Source organism: Humulus lupulus, chromosome 5, assembly GCF_963169125.1.
Source record: "Humulus lupulus chromosome 5, drHumLupu1.1, whole genome shotgun sequence".
NCBI classification, from domain to species: Eukaryota; Viridiplantae; Streptophyta; class Magnoliopsida; order Rosales; family Cannabaceae; genus Humulus; species Humulus lupulus.
In genome coordinates, this window is record NC_084797.1 from 233,980,951 (window position 1) to 234,000,316 (window position 19,366).

The 19,366-nt window shown below is 48.8% G+C and overlaps 2 protein-coding genes across 2 annotated transcripts; both read left to right on the top strand.

The window, feature by feature from the left end:
- The first annotated feature begins 1,050 nt into the window (after positions 1-1,050).
- LOC133778401 (probable glutathione peroxidase 8) lies at positions 1,051-3,352 on the top strand. Its single transcript, XM_062218309.1, has 6 exons — positions 1,051-1,256; positions 1,905-1,981; positions 2,201-2,262; positions 2,476-2,594; positions 2,695-2,862; positions 3,126-3,352. Exons 1-6 carry the CDS (start codon positions 1,203-1,205, stop codon positions 3,159-3,161), a joined length of 516 nt encoding a protein of 171 aa, XP_062074293.1. The 5' UTR covers positions 1,051-1,202; the 3' UTR covers positions 3,162-3,352.
- Positions 3,353-5,161: 1,809 nt separating this feature from the next.
- Positions 5,162-19,155, top strand: LOC133780090 (uncharacterized). Its single transcript, XM_062219968.1, has 2 exons — positions 5,162-5,428; positions 19,066-19,155. The coding sequence occupies exons 1-2, from the start codon at positions 5,162-5,164 to the stop codon at positions 19,153-19,155; spliced, it is 357 nt and encodes a 118-aa protein (XP_062075952.1).
- The last annotated feature ends 211 nt before the right edge of the window (positions 19,156-19,366 follow it).

Here is a 19,366-nt window from a genome sequence, read left to right on the forward strand (position 1 = left end):
TTCAAATTGTTGCACATTCTTCCAATAAGCAAGAACCCAGATTTCCCATAAAACTCTCTCTCCCTGTCACCTGCAACCCAGAAAAAGCCTTTGTCCTCGGCCTTCCCTATTGCCTTCATCCTTGACTTTACATTTCAAGATACATCGAGAACCCAAAAGCCTTCGTCTCCAGCCTTGCACTCTTAAGAAAGTTGTTGACCTCCCTGCGTGCATCCTTAATGTTGTTCATCCTCCTCGCTGCCCATCGACCCAACAAACCTCTATAATCTCATCGAAGGCTTCCCTACGCGCATTCTTAAGCTCGATTGTTCTAGGTATGGAGCAAGGAGAATATAAGGGAGGGGCAATTGGTTCTAGTATTGTCTTCGTCCTACGATTTGTGTAGGGCAAGAAGAAGAAGGTGAGGGAGGGTCAATTAGTTCTGCGTATGGGACAAGGAGAAGATGAGGGAGAGCGATGGGCTATTCGTCGATCGAAGTAATGGGAAAATCGGGAAATCTAGAGTTTTGGGGGACAAGAAACTCGATGGAATCGGAAGTGGAGACTTTACCAGTGAGGTAATCGAGTAGGGGCCTCTGATTGGGGAAGGTGACAGTGGGGATCCCCTACGTGCGAGCGAAGAAAGAGAAAGAGTGAGTCCCCCTCCATACCAGCCACTTAGAGAAGTAATCCTTGCCCATCTAGGGTTTCCAAGAAGAGTAGAGAAAGGAAGAAAAAGAAAGGAGAGAGGAGAGGAGAGAGAGATGCGTTGACAAAAAAATTATGTTATTTTTATTTAGTTTATATTTAAAAATCAATTTAATTTAATTATTTTATTTATTGTTTTATAAATTTTTAATTTAATAGCATTATATAAATATTATTAAATAAATTTATTTATTAAAATAGGGATATTTTGTTCATATTGAAAAATAGTTTGACCAAAATTATACTTTGAGTATTATTTTATTCTATTTTATAAAACATAGAGTCCAAATCATTATTTAACAAAATATAGAATTTGATTAAATTTTTTTACAAAACACAATTAAAAAATGGTATTAACCAGTCACTAATTAGTTGGTGTAATATTTTTTTCCTTTAGTGCACATATCATGTATAGTGTTGAATAGTGATTGTGCGAGATATTTCACTCTCTCTGGTTAACCTGGTTCTGTAGTTCCTTCTTTCTTTCCGTCTCTCACTCTCTCTGGAACAAAACGATGACAAGCCAACCCCCAAAGAACCCGGAGACAATCTATGATCTCACTGTTAAGGTTAGTTTTCTCTTTGTATCAAAAGCAAATCTTTTTACTTGGGTGTTTTCTGGGTATAATTGTGTTGATAGAAAAATTGTTCTTTTTGTAACATTAAAACCAACCCATATAATGATTTCCCAGATTTTGGATTGTGGGTTTTATTTATTGGAAATATCTCTTTATCTATTGCATTTATTTCATTTTGAAAGTTAGTGTTTTTATCAAAGAGAACCTAGCGAACACATAATCAAAATAAAGGTATGAAATTTCAAATTTGGTTTTCACTTACAGACCTCAAATCCCCCTCTAGTTTAGTGGCTAGTTAAATATTTAGTTATGTAAAACAAGGGTCTGTGATCAAGTATGATGTTTTGTGTTGGAAATGAGGACATTTATAAAGGAATGAAATTTCATATTGCTTAGCATGTAAATGATGGGATTGTTAAGTTCACAAACACACAGATTATACAAAATAATTTAATCCAACTGATGAAGGTGCAGAGTTTTCTTTATGCTTTGTCTTCAAAGGTTCTATTCTTCTGGGTCTTTACTGTGATCTGTATTCGGTACAATCATTGATAAATGCTCTCTTTCTATTTAGAGGAATGAATGCTATGCATCGGAACTAAACAATTTGTGTGATGATATATTTTCCTGTTGATACAGGATGCTCAAGGAAATGATGTAGACCTTAGCATTTACAAGGGAAAAGTTCTGCTCATCATCAATGTTGCTTCCAAATGGTATTCCTTCTCTTCCTCCCACTACTGTCAATTATATTTTTTTTTTACCATTACTATACTAATTTTTTGTTATTTTCAAGCTAAAATTTGTGTACTATTTACATTGTTTCAGCTGTGCAATTTAGGTCCCCATCTTCTCCTCTTATATTTCATATGTTCTTAAACCAATGAAAGTATCTCTTTGCTAACAACCCTCTTTTGTTTTTACAATCATTGAAGTGGACTGACCAACTCAAACTACGCTGAGTTGAATCAATTGTATGAGAAGTATAAAGATCAAGGTGTGTTTGTTTCTAAATCTCATTATGTTAACAACCATGTTTATTGTATTGTATTACATAGCCAGCTTTAGAAAAAACATTCTTTAAGCTGAGATTTCTAAGCATTGTTCTTGTAACTGTGGTTGATATTGACTGTCTATGGTTAGGGAATGTTTACATTTTAGTATTTATGCATCTTATCTTCTGGTGTCTTATTTTGGGGGGCTCATATAGGCTTTGAGATTCTGGCATTTCCATGCAACCAATTTGGTGCGGAAGAACCAGGAACTAATGAAGAGATTACAGAATTTGTCTGCACTCAATTCAAGTCGGAATTTCCAATTTTTGACAAGGTATGTTCATATCAGTAAGTTGACATTGTATTATAGCTATTAACTTGTGAATTGTAATTGTACTGAACTGTGCTACTTCATTTTTTGTGGTATTTTTTAGATTGAAGTCAATGGTGACAATACCGCTCCAGTATACAAATTCTTGAAAGCAGGGAAGTGGGGATTTTTTGGAGACAATATTCAATGGAACTTTTCCAAGTTCTTGGTGGACAAGAATGGGAAAGCAGCCGATCGGTATTACCCCACCACACCTCCACTTGGCCTTGAGGTAAAACAAACCAAATTTCTAGTGATCAAAGTGTTGTGTTTGAAATTGTTGATATAGAAAAAGAAATTGGATATAAGTGTTATTTATTATTATTATTATTATTATTATTATCATTATTCACTTATTCATATCACAATATATATACTAGAAAAAGGAAATTATTCAAAATTATTTTTCTATAAAGCTCTGTTATGTTATGAATCTTAATAACAACTGATCATGATGAAATGTGTAACTCATCTTGCTTGGTTATATCATTGCAGCATGGCATAAAGAAGCTCTTGGGGGTTGATTGTTGATGTGTGAAGGTGTAATTTAACTTTTTTTAGGAGTTTATGAGAAGGCATACTAAAATCTCCCCGAAAATTAATGTTGTCTATTTTCCAATATATATTATTAATATAGCTAAAGTTAAACCCTGAAAATTTGCTCTGAGGTAAAGAACTAATTTACAAATGTGAGTTTAAGTGAAATTATTGTCTTCCGTTAACTTTAACATTTTTTTATTATATTCTATCATTGTTAGTTTTAAAATTATCTAAATAAAGTAAATATTTAAAAAAAAAACTGACAAAGTCATCTAAATAAAGGATATAAATTAAAAAAATAAATAATAAATAAGCTATAATAATTTCTCTCATCACATATTTTAAAAGTATTTAAATTACTTTATCAATTAGCAAAAAATATTTGCTTAAATAAATTATTATTTTTTATTAAATATTTATATTCATCATTTAACATATTTTGTTTATCCCCAACATATAAATGTAATAATAAAATAATATATAAATATACATTTTTTTTATTTTGTTTTTATTTTTTTAATGAGAAATTACTTATTTTAATTACTAGCCATTAACTAAGTAATATATATAACTTTTTGTAGGTTTTAAAATTTTTTTAAATAAAATAATTAAAATTTGATTAAATAATTTTTTTAAATTTATAGTTTTAGTTTAGAATTTTTTGAATATTTTATTATATTAAAATTTATAGGCATTTTTCTAATAAATATAGAAAACAAGTATTTAATTTTCAAACTATGCTATACCATATTTTTATATACAAAATATGTGTATCTAACGAATTTTTTGCTTAATAATTTTTAATTAATTTTTAAAAATAATTAACATATATTAAAACTATAGACAATATTTTGATTTGAATTTTTTAATATGTTTATCTCTTTTATAATATATGACATTGTTTATTTATTTAAAATTTATATGATAATTAAAAAAACATAATAAAAATAAATTAATACATTTTCTTAATAAAATTAAATAAATATGCATTGTATGTTTTTCTTACCTAGTATACATATGTATATATATATAATGGTTATTGTTATCCCCATTTCCTGGAAGGGCTTTGGGCCTTCGCCCTGGCCCGCGGTCAGTGGACTGACTCGGCATTCAGGCCTGGCCCAGGAACTCCAAATTGGGCCCGTTTGGAAGGATCTGGGATGTCCCTCCGGGTTCATCTTCAGCTTGGAATGTCCCGAGGATGTCCGAGGCGCCCGGAGCGTCGCGGCTTACGCGTCCCCGTCCCGGAGCCTGGAATGATCCGGGCCCGAGGTAAATGTAGCAGGCCAAAGGTAAACGTACCTGGATCGCCTCCTCCCCAGTTGAAGGGTCGGGCGCCCAGGATCCTGAGACCGCCTCAGTTCGCGTGGGCATTGTCCCCCCACTTTTCGCCTGCAGAAAAGGCAGCATTGGGATTGTCCACTGATGTGTCAGGACTGCGCAGCCAAGTACCCTGACCGGTCTTGTCTCCTGAATCAGCCTCGTGACTCGAAGTGATCAGAGCCCGAACGCCGTTTTGTCGGGCGAAGGCTTGTGTCTCAGGTCAACTAATTGGGCCTTAGCTGGTTTGTATTATGTGCATTGCATATCTTTTTGTATTGGGCCTTCACTAGAAAGGGCCCCTCTACACTTTCCTCTGATGGGCTTGGGTCGGATGCGGCCCAGACCTGATGACCCCCTCAGCTTATAAATATAAGCTGAGGACAACATGAAAAAGAAGAAAAAGAGAGAGAAAAAAGGGCAGAGACTCTGTCCAGATATAGCCAGAAAACTCCATTGTAAAAGCTTCTTCTTGCTTTAATATATGGACTCGTGGACTAAGGCTAGTTAACGCCCCAACCACGTAAAAACCTCGTGTCGATTTCCCATTTTCATTATTATCACTAGCAAATAGTATTCATTAATATAGTTGCCGAAAATCTCGGTTAACAGTTTGGTGCTTTCATTGAGAGCAGAAGGAAGCTAGCGCCAACGTCAGGCCTTTTACTGCGATGGTGAACACGCGTCACACCACCTTCGACCCTACCAACCCAGAGGAAGGTAACGGAGAGCCGCTGCCTTCTCAGCACATTCCTCAAGACCTGCCTGAAGACGTGCCCCCTCAGACATCTCACCAAGATGAAGCGCAAGACTACGAGGGCGAGGCAGAGTACGAAGTACAAAACGAAGAAGAGTGCTACAAGGAGGAGAACGAGGGGGAGTATCATGATGAAGCTGTGGACCCCGGGCTCCCTCGCGACGATCAGCAAGACTCGGAGGTGACTAGACTGAGGCAGCAGATCCTGGATCAGGAAGCCAGGATGGCTGAGCAAGCGGAGGCGCACCTCCGGGTGCAAGAGTCCCTGCGAGCCCTGCAAGCACTGATGGTCGCGCAGGTTCCGACAGCCAACCCCACAGCTAGCCCGCAACCAGAGACGCAACAACCCGCTCCCCAAGAGCAAGCCGGGGGCCCCAGGGGTGCCAGCCCAATCCGTCCCCCAGAGCCTTTTCCCGACACGGCTCCGAAAGTCCCGGACAAGGGGCGACGGACGACCCGGAAAAAGACCACCCCCGTCGATAAAGCCGGGGCACATTCCCGGTCGTTACCTGGGAAAGAGAAGGTGCGCCCTGTCCCAGGACGAGGCCGCCCAATCGATCCGCAGGGAGAACGGCCACGGAACGATCAGCCCCGGCACGCCCCAGGGGCGAACGAGCGGGAAAGGTCTTTGCACCCAAGTGCCTCGGTCAACAAGAACCGCCAGGACCGGTCTCGCCACGAGGATCGCCACGCTCTCAGCTCAGAAGACGACACTTCCCGGGTAGATCTACGTGACGGACTGAATGCCCGGAAAGAGCGGGCCTGCAAGGAAAAAATCCTTCCTCGAGACGGCGACCTCAGGAACGACATCAATGACAGGAGGAACGAGAGAAGCCCCCTAGATGATAACACGTCCAAGAGGCTCATGGAACAAATGGCCGCATTAAAAAAGGTCACTGACCGCTTGGTCCGCAAGCAGGAAGGCGCGGACACTGACTCTGACGAAGAGGATAAAGAGCCATGCGCGAGGCACATCCTGGACGCCGTACTGCCCAAGGGGTTCAAGATGCCAAGCCTCACTGCCTACACTGGAAGCACGAATCCTAGGGATCATCTGTCCCGGTACAACCGACTCATGACCGTGGCCCACGTCAGCGACGACGGCAAATGCCTCTGCTTCTCCATCACGTTGGGCGGTCCCGCCGAAGAGTGGTGGAAAAGGCTTAAACCGGGGTCCATCCAAACATGGTCCGGGCTACAGTCGGCGTTCCGGAAGCAATTCGTGGCCGCCATGAGGATGGACATGCAAATCAGCGCCCTCGCCAATATTAAGCAACTACCCGCAGAGACGTTGAGAGTCTATATCCAGCGCTTCACTGAAGAATCCTCCAAGACCAAGGTCGATGACGGACAGCGCCTGTTGGCACTGCAGTCTGGGATCCGGGCCAGGTCCCCACTATGGGACGACATGCAGCGTAGTAAAGCCACCACTCTGGAAGAATTCATCAGGAGAGCCCAAGGGTTCATCAACTGGGAGGAGGTTCAGATCCAGGCCTTCGGATGGCCGCCGGCTCCTCACCCCATCCCTCAGAAGATTCCGAGTGGTGCGGGGAAGTTCCCTGCGCAGGCCTATGCAACGCCCCCCATAGTCTCGGGGACGGCCGTCGCGCCCGGTACCAGTTACACGCCTACGGTATACGGCCCTGCTGCTTCGAGATACGCCCCGGCCCAATCAACGCATTTCTCTGGTTATGGCGTTGCGCCGGCAGGGCACAGTATGGCTCCCATCGTAGCCCAGCAATCGCAGACCGGAGTAACCGAGGCAAGCGTGAATCCCTCCCGGGGGAAGCGGTCCGGCAAAGGCCAGAACCGGCCAGAGCTGGCCAAAAAAGGGAAGAAGGGATACGAGCCCCAATATTCAGAATACACCAACTTGGTGGACACCCGGGAAAACATCTACCTGGCTACGGAAAGAGCAGTCCACTACCAGAAGCCTAGCCCCATGTTTAAGGGGGGAAGGAATCCCAGAGATACCAGCAAACGGTGCGCCTATCACAAAGATCTGGGTCACACCACCGATGAGTGTCGGCAGCTCAAAGACGAGATCGAGAACCTCATCAAGCTGGGGCACCTCCATCAGTGGGTAAGAATGCCCGTGGGCGTCCCGGGCGTGTCAGCGATCCCCGGACAATCCACGGCGCCGGTGCTGACTCGTGTGTACCCGCCCCAGGCAGGGTATGCACCAGGACCCCCGGCGCAGGCCCCTCAGGGGATTGTCGCTGCGCAGGCCCCCGGCCCTGGCATGCCCTACCCTTCCGAAGCGGCGCCCCCTCGAGTGGACGGGCACGTCGCGACCATATCGGGCGGACCCCACCTAGGAGGACCTTCGAAGAAGGACCAAAAGCGCTATCTGAGCGAGCTGGACCACGACCAAGAGGTTTGCGCCCTTGTCCAGGTCCCGGCTCAGCGCCCTAAACTGATGAACCTCCCCATCACGTTCACGGAGGACGATGCCCGCAACGTCCATTTCCCGCACCACGACCCGCTGGTCGTAGATGCCCAAATTGCCAACAAGCTGGTATCCCGCGTGTTGGTGGATGACGGAAGCTCCGTCAACTTGCTGTTCAAACCAGCATTTGCCGCCATTGGCCTGACGGAGGCCGATTTGGCATCCTGCCCGACCCAAATCTACGGCTTCAACGGAGACGCGCTCCTCCCCATGGGAAAGGTCCAGCTGCCGGTGATGCTGGGGGATGAGTTGCAGCACTCGTTCAAGTTCTGCACCTTTGTTGTGGTGGATTGCCCAACCGCTTACAACGTCATCTTTAGCCGGCCCGCCCTAATCGAGTTCGGGGCCATAACCTCCATCTGCCATCTATGCATGAAGTTCCCGTGCAGCAACGGAGGAATAGGGACTGTCCGCGGAGACCAAAAAAGCGCTCGGAAGTGTTACCACGTCTCTGCCCGTCCCGTTTGTATGGTCCGGGAGGAGCCCGTCTAGCCTGCCCTCCGCCCGGTCGAGCGAGTGGTCCAGGATGAGGGTGATCTGGACCCGCGAATAGGAGACGAGCGTGTCCTGGAGCCAATGGACGAAGTAGAAGAGGTACGCATCAACGAAACCGACCCGACCAGGGTCATCCAAGTGGGAAAGAGCCTACCGGCGGATATCCGGGCCGCCATTATTGCCCGAGTCCAAGAAAACCAGGATCTTCTGGCGTGGTCTCACTCTGATATGACCGGGATCGACCGCAATATCATCTGCCACGCGTTAAGTATTGACCCAAACGCGACCCCGGTCCGCCAGAAACGCGACCCCGGTCCGCCAGAAACGCAGACCTTTGGGGATGGAAAGGGCCGAGGCCCTCAAGCTGGAAGTGGAGAAGTTATCTTCCATCAATTTCATCCGCGAAGCGGTATACCCGGTATGGCTGGCCAACCCGGTCTTGGTGCCGAAGCCCAACGGGACCTGGAGAACTTGCATCGACTTCACGGACCTCAACAAAGCGTGCCCGAAGGACTGTTTCCCGCTCCCCCGAATAGACCAAATGGTGGACGCGACGTCCGGTTACGAGATCTTAAGTTTCATGGACGCCTACTCGGGCTACAACCAGATCTCCATGCACGTGGCAGATCAGGAGCACACCAGTTTCCAAACCGACAAGGGCATCTATTGCTACATAGTCATGCCTTTCGGACTCAAAAATGCCGGAGCAACTTACCAGAGGCTCGTCAATCGAATGTTTCGGGCCCAGCTGGGGAGAAACATGGAAGTGTACATTGACGATATGCTGGTCAAGTCCAAGACGTCGGGGGACCATTCGGAGGATTTGGCGGAGGCTTTCGCGGTTATCCGGAAGTACGGGATGAAGCTGAACCCTAAAAAGTGCACTTTCGGCGTAGCTTCCGGGAAATTCCTGGGCTTCATAGTGAGCTTCTGAGGAATCGAAGCCAACCCAGAGAAGATCAAGGGACTGATCGACATGGCCTCTCCCCGGAAGCACAAGGACGTTCAAAGCCTAACGGGGCGAGTGGCCGCCCTGAGCCGTTTCGTTTCCAAGGCCACGGACAAGTGCGTCCCCTTTTTCAACATCCTTCGGGGAAGCCAGCGGTTCGAGTGGTCACCCGAGTGTGAAGAAGCTTTCCAAAAGCTGAAAGAACACTTGGCCAAGGCCCCCATCCTGGCGAAGCCAGTCGAAGGAGAACCTTTGTACCTATACATGGTCGTGACCGAGCATTCCATCAGCGCCGCGCTGGTACAAGAAGAGGAAAGGACACAACTCCCGGTATACTACGTGAGCAAGCGGTTACTAGACGCCGAATCTAGGTACCCGCTGATCGAAAAGCTGACTTTCTGCCTATTGATGGCATCCCGGAAGCTTCGACCCTATTTCCAGGCTCATGCCATAAAAGTCTTAACCAACAATCCCTTGCGGCAGGTGTTGCAGAAACCTGAGTCGTCGGGAAGACTCCTGAAATGGGCAATGGAGTTGAGCCAATTTGATATATCCTACGTGCCCCGGGTGTCCATAAAGGGACAGGCCCTGGCCGATTTTATCGTCGAATGTTCCGGGATCCCCCAGAAGAGAGTATCCCCGCATCTTCCGCGGCGCCCGTTTGGAAAATCTTCGTGGACGGAGCCTCGAACGAGAACGGGGCCGGCGCCGGGATCATCTTGGTGTCACCACAGGGGCACCAGCTACAAAATGCCATCCGTTTCCAGTTCAAGGCCTCGAACAACAAGGCGGAGCACGAAGCTGTCCTAGCCGGCCTGCGACTGGCCCGGGAAGTAAGGGCCGCGAACCTCGAAATTTACAGTGATTCTTAGCTGGTAGTCAGATAGATTTCGGGGGAATATCAAACCAAGGGAGAACGGATGGCGGCATACGTATCTCAAGCGAGGGAGATGCTCCAAACGTTCGCGGTGCATACCATCCGCCAGATTCCCCGGGAGAAGAACGTGTTCGCGGATACGCTAGCGAAGCTGGCAACCGACGCAGAGGCCGAACTGGCCGGACTGGTTCCCGTCAACCATCTCCCCGTCCCAAGCATCAGGGCTCCCACCGTCAATACGGTCGACCACTCCACTTCCTGGATGGGGCTGCTGATCCGATACCTGTCCACCGGGGAAGTTCCGAACGATCGAGCCGCGGCTAGGAAACTCCTATACCAAGCCCATCGGTACGTCATGATGGACGAGAAACTCTATCGCTGGGGACTGTCTATGCCTTACCTCAGGTGCGTGTCCGGGACCGAAATGGGAGCCATTATGTATGAGGTCCACGAAGGCTTTTGCGGAGATCACACGGCCGGGCCCAGTTTGTCCAAGAAGATTCTGCGCCAAGGATACTTCTGGCCCACCATGAAGAAAGACTGCATAGACTACGTCCGTAAGTGCGAGCAGTGCCAGAGGTACGCGAATATCCCTCGGGCCCCCCCGACAGAGATAACCTTGATGAACAGTCCCTGGCCGTTTGCAGTATGGGGGATCGACTTTGTGGGATCCCTCCCGACCGGAAAGGGAGGGGTAAAATATGTTATTGTGGCAGTAGACTATTTCACGAAATGGGTCGAGGCGGAGCCCATGAACACGATCACGTCCAAGAAGGCCCTAGATTTCGTCGTCAACAACATAGTGTGTCGATATGGCCTCCCCCACAAAATCGTGTCCGACAACGGGAAGCAATTTGACAGTTTCCACTTCACGGAATTTTGCGAAAGACACGGTATAGTGAAGAGTTTCTCGGCAGTCGCCAGACTGCAAGCGAACGGGCAGGCCGAAGCAATGAACAAAATCCTAAAAGGGACGCTGAAGAAAAAGCTCCAGGCCTGTAAGAGCAAATGGCCCGAGGAACTCCCACGCGTATTGTGGGCCTACCGGACGACCGAAAGGACGTCAACCGGGCACACCCCCTACTCAATGGTTTATGGATGCGAAGCCGTCATCCCAATTGAAACGACCGTCCCGTCCCATCGACGCAACACGTACGATCCTGCCTAGAACCACACCTTGCTCCAGCAATCGCTGGATCTTATCGAGGAGATCCGGGAGGAATCGCAAGTGCAGTTGAAGATGTACCAGGGCAAGATCGCGCGGCATTTCAACTCCAAAGTCAAGAACCGCAAGTTCGAAACCGGCGATCTAGTCCTGCGGAGGGTCTTCCCCGCCACTCAGGAGCCGGGAGTAGGGGTTCTGGGCCCTAATTGGGAAGGGCCGTATGAGATCCAGCACGAGGTCTGCCCCGGAACGTACCGCTTGAAGCGGCTCGATGGTTCCAAGGTTCCGCGAGCCTGGAATGCGGAGCATCTCCGCAAATACTACCAGTAGCCCGAGGGCTCGTCCCAGTTTAATGTTTACGCTGTAACATGTACGCCTCAGGGATAATTCCCTTTTTGAACAATGAAAATGACGTGTGCAAAACGTCATAGAGGGCTGTTATTTCCATGAAAACGTGTGCCTCAGGGCGAATCCTTTTCGAATTTCTTTCTCAAGTGACCCCAGACCAATCTCCGCTCACTTGCGGGGGGTGTCATCCCAGGCGCAAATATAACAAAAAGGGAACCGAGCTCAAGGCCGATCCCACCCCGGACGAACGATGTCCGGGAGTAAAAATAAGAGGACCGAGCCCAAGGCCGGTCCCACCCCGGACGAACGATATCCGGGAGTAAAAATAAGAGGACCGAGCCCAAGGCCGGTCCCACCCCGGACGAACGACGTCCGGGGGTATGAATAAAGGAAACCGAGCTCAAGGCCGATCCCACCCCGGACGAACGACGTCCGGGGGTATGAATAAGAGGACCGAGCCCAAGGCCGGTCCCACCCCGGACGAACGACGTCCGGGGGTATGAATAAAGGGAACCGAGCTCAAGGCCGGTCCCACCCCGGACGAACGATGTCCAGGAGTAAAAATAAGAGGACCGAGCCCAAGGCCGGTCCCACCACGGACGAACGACGTCCGGGGGTATGAAAAAGGGAACCGAGCTCAAGTCCGGTCCCACCCCGGACGAACGACGTCCGGGGGTATGAATAAGAGGACCGAGCTCAAGGCCGGTCCCACCCCGGACAAACGATGTCCGGGAGTAAAAATAAGAGGACCGAGCCCAAGGCCGGTCCCACCCCGGACGAACGACGTCCGGGGGTATAAAAAAGGGAACCGAGCCCAAGGCTGGTCCCACTCCGGACAAACGACGTCCGAGGGTATAAAAAAGGGAACCGAGCCCAAGGCCAGTCCCACCCCGGACGAACGATGTCCGGGAGTAAAAATAAGAGGACCGAGCCCAAGGCCGGTCCCACCCCGGACGAACGACGTCCGGGGGTATAAAAAAGGGAACCGAGCCCAAGGCCGGTCCCATCCCGGACGAACGATGTCCGGGAGTAAAAATAAGAGGACCGAGCCCAAGGCCGGTCCCACCCCGGACGAACGACGTCCGAGGGTATAAAAAAGGGAACCGAGCCCAAGGCCGGTCCCACCCCGGACGAACGATGTCCAAGAGTAAAAATAAGAGGACCGAGCCCAAGGCCGGTCCCACCCCGGAAGACCGACGTCCGGGGTATGAAAAAGGGAACCGAGCCCAAGGCCGGTCCCACCCCGGACGAACGACGTCCGGAGGTATGAATAAGAGGACCGAGCCCAAGGCCGGTCCCACCCCGGACGAACGACGTCCGGGGGTATGAAAAAGGGAATCGAGCCCAAGACCGGTCCCACCCCGGACGAACGACGTCCGGGGGTATGAATAAGAGGACTGAGCCAAAGGCCGATCTCACCCCGGACAAACGATGTCCGGGAGTATAAAAATAAAAGGACCGAGCCCAAGACCGGTCCCACCCCGGACGAGCAACGGCCGAGGGTACACAATTAAAACGACTGAGCTCAAGGCCGGTCCCACCCCGGACGAACTACGTCCGACCCGGACAGGTCGATCTTCGGAGTACAAAAGCATCCGGTCGACCCTAGGGCAAAGCCAGGACCTAAAATTTAAGGAAAAATGTGCTCCGGGTTAAACAAAGTCCCAAGGGCCCCGAGCGGTGCCGAGACTAATCATTGGGTCCAGTCCTGGCCGTTGGAACCAGGACAAAACCCCCTGCAATCAGTTAGTCGTGACAACTTCTTACTGAACGATGAAAGGAAAGATCTCTTAAAAACCAAAGGAAGAAGCAGTGTCTTAAAATTTAATTACAAGCTAAGAACGTTAACAAAAGAATGAGGCCGGGACAAGGGCCTCCAGCGCGTCCGCCCGGAGATCCGCATCTTCCCTCTCCTTGGTCTCATACTCGGCACGCTTCGCGTCGGGATCAGGGAAGACGAGGAGGTTCATGTTCTTGTCCTTGCACCAGGCCATATAAATGGCCTCGTCAAAGGTGACATGTCGACCTCCTCCTTCTCCTGACGGGTGGTTTCGTGCTCCGCCTTCTCCTGAAGAAGGGAGTCGCCCAGCTTAAGGACTCGGGCTTTCAGGATCCGGATCTCCTCCTTGTCCAGGACGGACTGTGCCGCGGCCGTCTCCAAGAGAGTCGCCCTTTCGTCAGCAACTTTTGTTGTCCGGGACAACTCCTCTTCCAACCCGGTTTTGGCGCGGCTAATATCCTCGCGCTCTGCCTTCGCGCGGGCCAACTCTTCTTGGAGGTGGGCTGTCTCCCTACTCAAAGTCTCCTTGACGGCCTCCCTCTGGTTCACGGCCGCCTCTATTTCCAGCTTGGCCCTCTCCATCTTAAGGGCAAGCTCGGCCACCAAGTCGGCACTCCTTTGAGATAGCAAGTCAACCTGGAGCAAACAAAAGTTAGAAAAAGAAATCACCGCCAACAAGTGACCAAGGAACATGAGATGAAAATTACCGCGGTAGCCTGGTGGCGGAGAGCCTAAGAGATAAACAGCACGTCTGGATTGGCTATCGTGGCGTACCTCTTCAGCTGGAGGTTGGACATAGTGCTCCCGACCTGATCAAGCAGGTCAGCAGCCATGGGGGCAATGTCCTGGCCCAGCTTGGGGCGGAAGCCCATCTCGGCAGCTAGCTGATCCACGATCGGCTGAGGAGCACTGAACTCGGCAGGACGATCCGAAAACTCGACCTGACGACGGATCGTCAGGGCCTTGTAAGCATCGTCTCTCCAGCTTCGGCCGGTCTCCCAGGTCCGGTTGACCAGCCGGGACTGCTCGTCCCGCAGAGCGGACTCCCCCTCCTCGAGAAGGGTTGGACGGAGGGGAAGAGCAGGCGGAGCAGGGATCTCCTTCGCGGTTAGCCTGCTCTCCCCATGTGATTCCTCGGCTGTCTCTGACAACGTCGTCCGAGGCCTCTTCCCGAGTTTGCCCTCCTGGGCATCATCTCCCGGGCCTCTCTTCCCTGAGCTCCGGCTTACGACTTCGCCCGTTTCCAAATCAATTACCGGAGGCTGGTCCGAGGGGCCGTCTGCGGTCGGTTCCACGGCCCGGAATGGAACCACGGCCAGTGCCTCGCCTGGGCCGGGCGCTGTCCCGGATTTTTCACTGGTGGGGGGGAGCTCCATGCCGGCCGCGACGTTTGACCTCTTGGCCAACTTCAAGGTCGACCTTTCCTTGATGAGCCTCCCCATCTCGCTGGCCGGATCAGACATGTCGGAATCCTCTGCAAAAATACAGGAAAACGAGGTTAGTATGATAAGCCAGACGGGAAAACACAGCATTAAAAAAGAATAGCCCGGGACGAACCCTCATCTAAGCCCCGGGCGAGACTCAATTCCCTTAAAGCGAATGAGTGTATCCGGTCTCCTACGTCATCCGGGGTTAGAAACCCCCCATACTGGAGGAACCCGGACAGGAACATTAGCGTCCCTGATCCCACAGGGACGGGAGATGAAGGCCTCATCTCCCCATCAGCCCCAAACGCGGGGTCCGGCGGCTCTAGCCTATCCCTAGCTAAGTCCCCGACTTGGGGAGCATAAGTTAAGATTAAAGGGGAGTTACCTCGCCCCGATACACTAGCCCCAGGAGTCCCGACGTTTGGTAGGGCGTCTTCGAAAAGCTCCTCCAGCTCTTCCGAGTTGGCCTCTTCCGCCGGAAGCTGATTCTTCTTACGCTGGGCCGCTGTGGCCCGCGCCGCTCTCACCACCTCGGCGATGTGGTTGAGGGCCAATTGCTCCCGGTCCTCGTTATCCTTCTCGCACGGGATGCCCCGGAAACTCGGGACGACGATGGTCTGAGTGGCCGCCAGCAACCCTACCAGCCGGAGGTTTTTATCATTGACATAGCCCCCAACGTCCAGCTCCTCCGCGGTCAGCTTGGCATAGAACCTCCTCCTTTCCAGGAGAAACTTGGTAAGGGGGGTTTGAATGAAGGGACCTGCGACCCGGAAGATACGGTAAGAGATGGAAGCAAAAGATGAATAAAAGAAGGGGTCCGGGAGAATACTTACCCACTCGCTGGAAGTCTAGCAGCAACGTGGGGTTCTCGTCAATAAGGAACCCGGATGTCATGAACCAGTAATGCCTGACATCCGGAGGGTGCTTCCAGGTGCTGGTAGGAGCAGGATAGGCACTCTGCGGTTGAAGCCTGTAAAAGCCGTCCAAGCTCTTGTTTTTAACACTGACTTGCGGCACCAACTTGTAGAAGTATAAGACTTCCGCCGGAGTGGGCTCCACGATCTCTTTCGTGACACAGAACACCTTCCACCCAGCAAGCAGACGGTACGCTTGCGGCAGCAGTTGGAAGGGTGCGATCCCCACGTATGTCAGGAACCGCACGAAGTAGGCATGAAGCGGGAGCGTAGCTCCCGCGCTAATGTGTCCGGCGCTCCAAGCCCCGAATCCATCCACGGACGTATGCGCCCGTTCCTCTAGCCTAGCCATGCGATTGTGGAAGAGGCCCGGAGTCGATTCGATGCCCAGCCTCGTCTCCAGGAGCAGCATCATCCGGTAGTTCCGGAACGAATTGGCCGTCTCGTCCATTTCCCACCTGTTGCCTATGGGCGTCTTGGATCCGGGAGCGACCACAGGGGCCCTATTGACCTATTCTTCGGAATGGAGTGTAACACCCGTGGCCATGATTGACGATCTGGGAACAGAGAAAGAAAGACCAAGCAGTCAGTACCTAAACCCAAAGAAGTCGGTCAAGGTACAGGGAGTCTCCTAAGGACTGCTTGGAGTCCCGTCGGACCAGGCCCGAGACCCCAAAAAGCCCCGGGACCCTGATCGGGAGAGAAGGCTACTAAGGTCCACCCCTCGTCCGGGAAGCATCCAAGAACGGTGCAACCCGAACCAGACAACCTTCCTAGCAAATTCTAAAGCACAGAGCCTAGGTACATGCGTCTAGAGAGCCTAAATTCACAAAGTTGGCAATAGAATTAAAAAATGCTTACTGTGCGGTGTCGACGGTTGAGGCTGGCGGTTGTCCGGTCGTAAGGACGGCAGGACCTCGTTCTTGAAGTGGCGCAACCGGTGCAGCAGTTCGTCGGTGGGGCAAATCCGAGAAGCGTCGTCAGGTCGCAGAACGAAGGTTGCGGCCCTGGGAAACAGGCGGTGGCGCAGAACTAGCAAACGGCGGAGTATTTCGTCGGCGAGGTCGGACATGCAAAGCTCTAGCGAGCGTTCTGGTTTTTCTTTTTCTCAAGCTGGTTCGAAAATGGAAAAGTGCCGAATGCTTGTTCTCAGAGTCTTTATATCAGCCCCCAAATCCTGGCCCCCGATCCAACGGTCAGATGCCTCTTCATCCAACGACCGAGGATCGCGCAGAGGACATTTATGAGCCCTTTTTGGGCTGGATCCTCAGCACCTCTAATCCGACGGTCCAGGAGTAGCGGATGCCAAAGGACGCCCCATCCTACGATCCACCTCGTTCCAGGGACATTAATGATGACTCCCCCCGTGCGGATGTGACGCCTCGTGACGTGCGCTGACGCCCTAGTCTAGGCCTAGCGGCCTTTGGGAGGCCTAGGCGACCCTTCGAGGCCCTTGCAACAATCACATGGCGACACGTGGGTTGCTTTTTCCCAAAGCGGGCCAAAGGTAAACGTCCCCGGATCACGGCAAACGACCCCGGGCGAAGCCACCTGCCACTGCCACGGCCGTTCGGCCAAGCTTCCTAGCCCGGACAGGAACTGGGGAGACGGCTTGGCGAGCGTCGCGAGGGTGGTGCAACCCTACTCCCGGATAGCCCGGGTGAAGGCTTGGGGGGTAAATGTTATCCCCATTTCCTGGAAGGGCTTTGGGCCTTCGCCCTGGCCCGCGGTCAGTGGACTGACTCGGCATTCGGGCCTGGCCCAGGAACTCCAGATTGGGCCCGTTTGGAAGGATCCGGGATGTCCCTCCGGGTTCATCTTCAGCTTGGAATGTCCCGAGGATGTCCGGGGCACCTGGAGCGTCGCGGCTTACGCGTCCCCGTCCCGGAGTCTGGAATGATCCGGGCCCGAGGTAAATGTAGCAGGCCAAAGGTAAACGGACCTGGATCGCCTCCTCCCCAGTTGAAGGGCCGGGCGCCCAGGATCCTGAGACCGCCTCAGTTCGCGTGGGCATTGTCCCCCCACTTTTCGCCTGCAGAAAAGCCAGCATTGGGATTGTCCACTGATGTGTCAGGACTGCGCAGCCAAGTACCTTGACCGGTCTTGTCTCCTGAATCAGCCTCGTGACTCGAAGTGATCAGAGCCCGAGCGCCGTTTTGTCGGGCGAAGGCTTGTGTCTCAGGTCAACTAATTGGGCCTTAGCTGGTTTGTATTACGTGCATTGTATATCTTTTTGTATTGGGCCTTCACTAGAAAGGGCCCCTCTACACTTTCCTCTGATGGGCCTGGGTCGGATGCGGCCCAGACCCGATGACCCCCTCAGCTTATAAATATAAGCTGAGGACAACATGAAAAAGAAGAAAAAGAGAGAGAAAAAAGGGCAGAGACTCTGTCCAAATATAGCCAGAAAACTCCATTGTAAAAGCTTCTTCTTGCTCTAATATATGGACTCGTGGACTAAAGCTAGTTAACGCCCCAACCACGTAAAAACCTCGTGTCGATTTCCCATTTTCATTATTATCACTAGAAAATAGTATTCATTAATATAGTTGCCGAAAATCTCGGTTAACAGTTATGTAACTAGGTTATAACAATTTTTTTTAATTTCTATTTTAAGAATTTAATTTATTATGTATTAATGTAATAATTATATATTTATAGTTTATATAATTAATGAATTTATTTTACATTTAAGATCCTTTAATTATTTTAGATTTTAGTTTTATTTAAATTTTTAATATTAAACTTTAAAGATAAATACTAAATTTAACAAAAAAAAATAATAAATAAAAAGTATATATTTTTTAATTCTATTGTTAGCAGGTATCCAACTTAGCAACTTAAAGAATAAATTTAACATTCAAATGCAGTTATTTTATTTAGAGTTAATTTATTTTTAAATTAAGGTAATTTTATTATCAAGATTTCAAATGTTTGTTATTAAAACAAATTATTTGATAACAATTAAACCGTATATGAATTACGTTTTTTTAAAAAGAAAAATAGTATTTGAATACTTATAAAAATATATACATATTTATATCATTTTTGCCTTATTAATATTAAATTATTTAAACATAAGAATCGTGACCTATAATTTATCTTCAAATTCAAATTTCATATCTATAATTATATATTTTATATTATAGTCAGATTTTTTTGTGACTTAAAATATCTTAACAAATACTTATTAATTTAAAATTTAAAATAAAATCATGAGTTCAACCGACTAAAACAAATTATAAATATTTCATTCAGTTTTCTCAACACATTCAATTCAATATGGTTATTCCGAAAATTTGTAACACAAAATTTCTACAAGAATTTCTAGCTGTGAATAATATGTTTTTGGATATATTAATTATATTAATATCATTATTATTATTACTAATAGTGTTTTGGAATGATAAGAAGGAAGATGAGAGGAAAGATTGGAATGGCAACAATGAAGACGAAGATGAGAGGAAAGATGACGAGAACGTCTTTAACAAGAAAGAAGACTAGATTTTTTTTTTTGTCATAGATTAGAGATTATATTTGGTATAATAATTATTTATTATTTATCAAGCTAAAATATTCTATTTCATGTTATAAACATATTATTATCTCTATTTTAGTTAAATAAAAGCCTTTCTGGATTTGGATGGTGTGTTTCTATAGTATATAAGTGTATTTTAAATTATAAAGAGTGCTTGATTTATCTTTGGAAATTTTT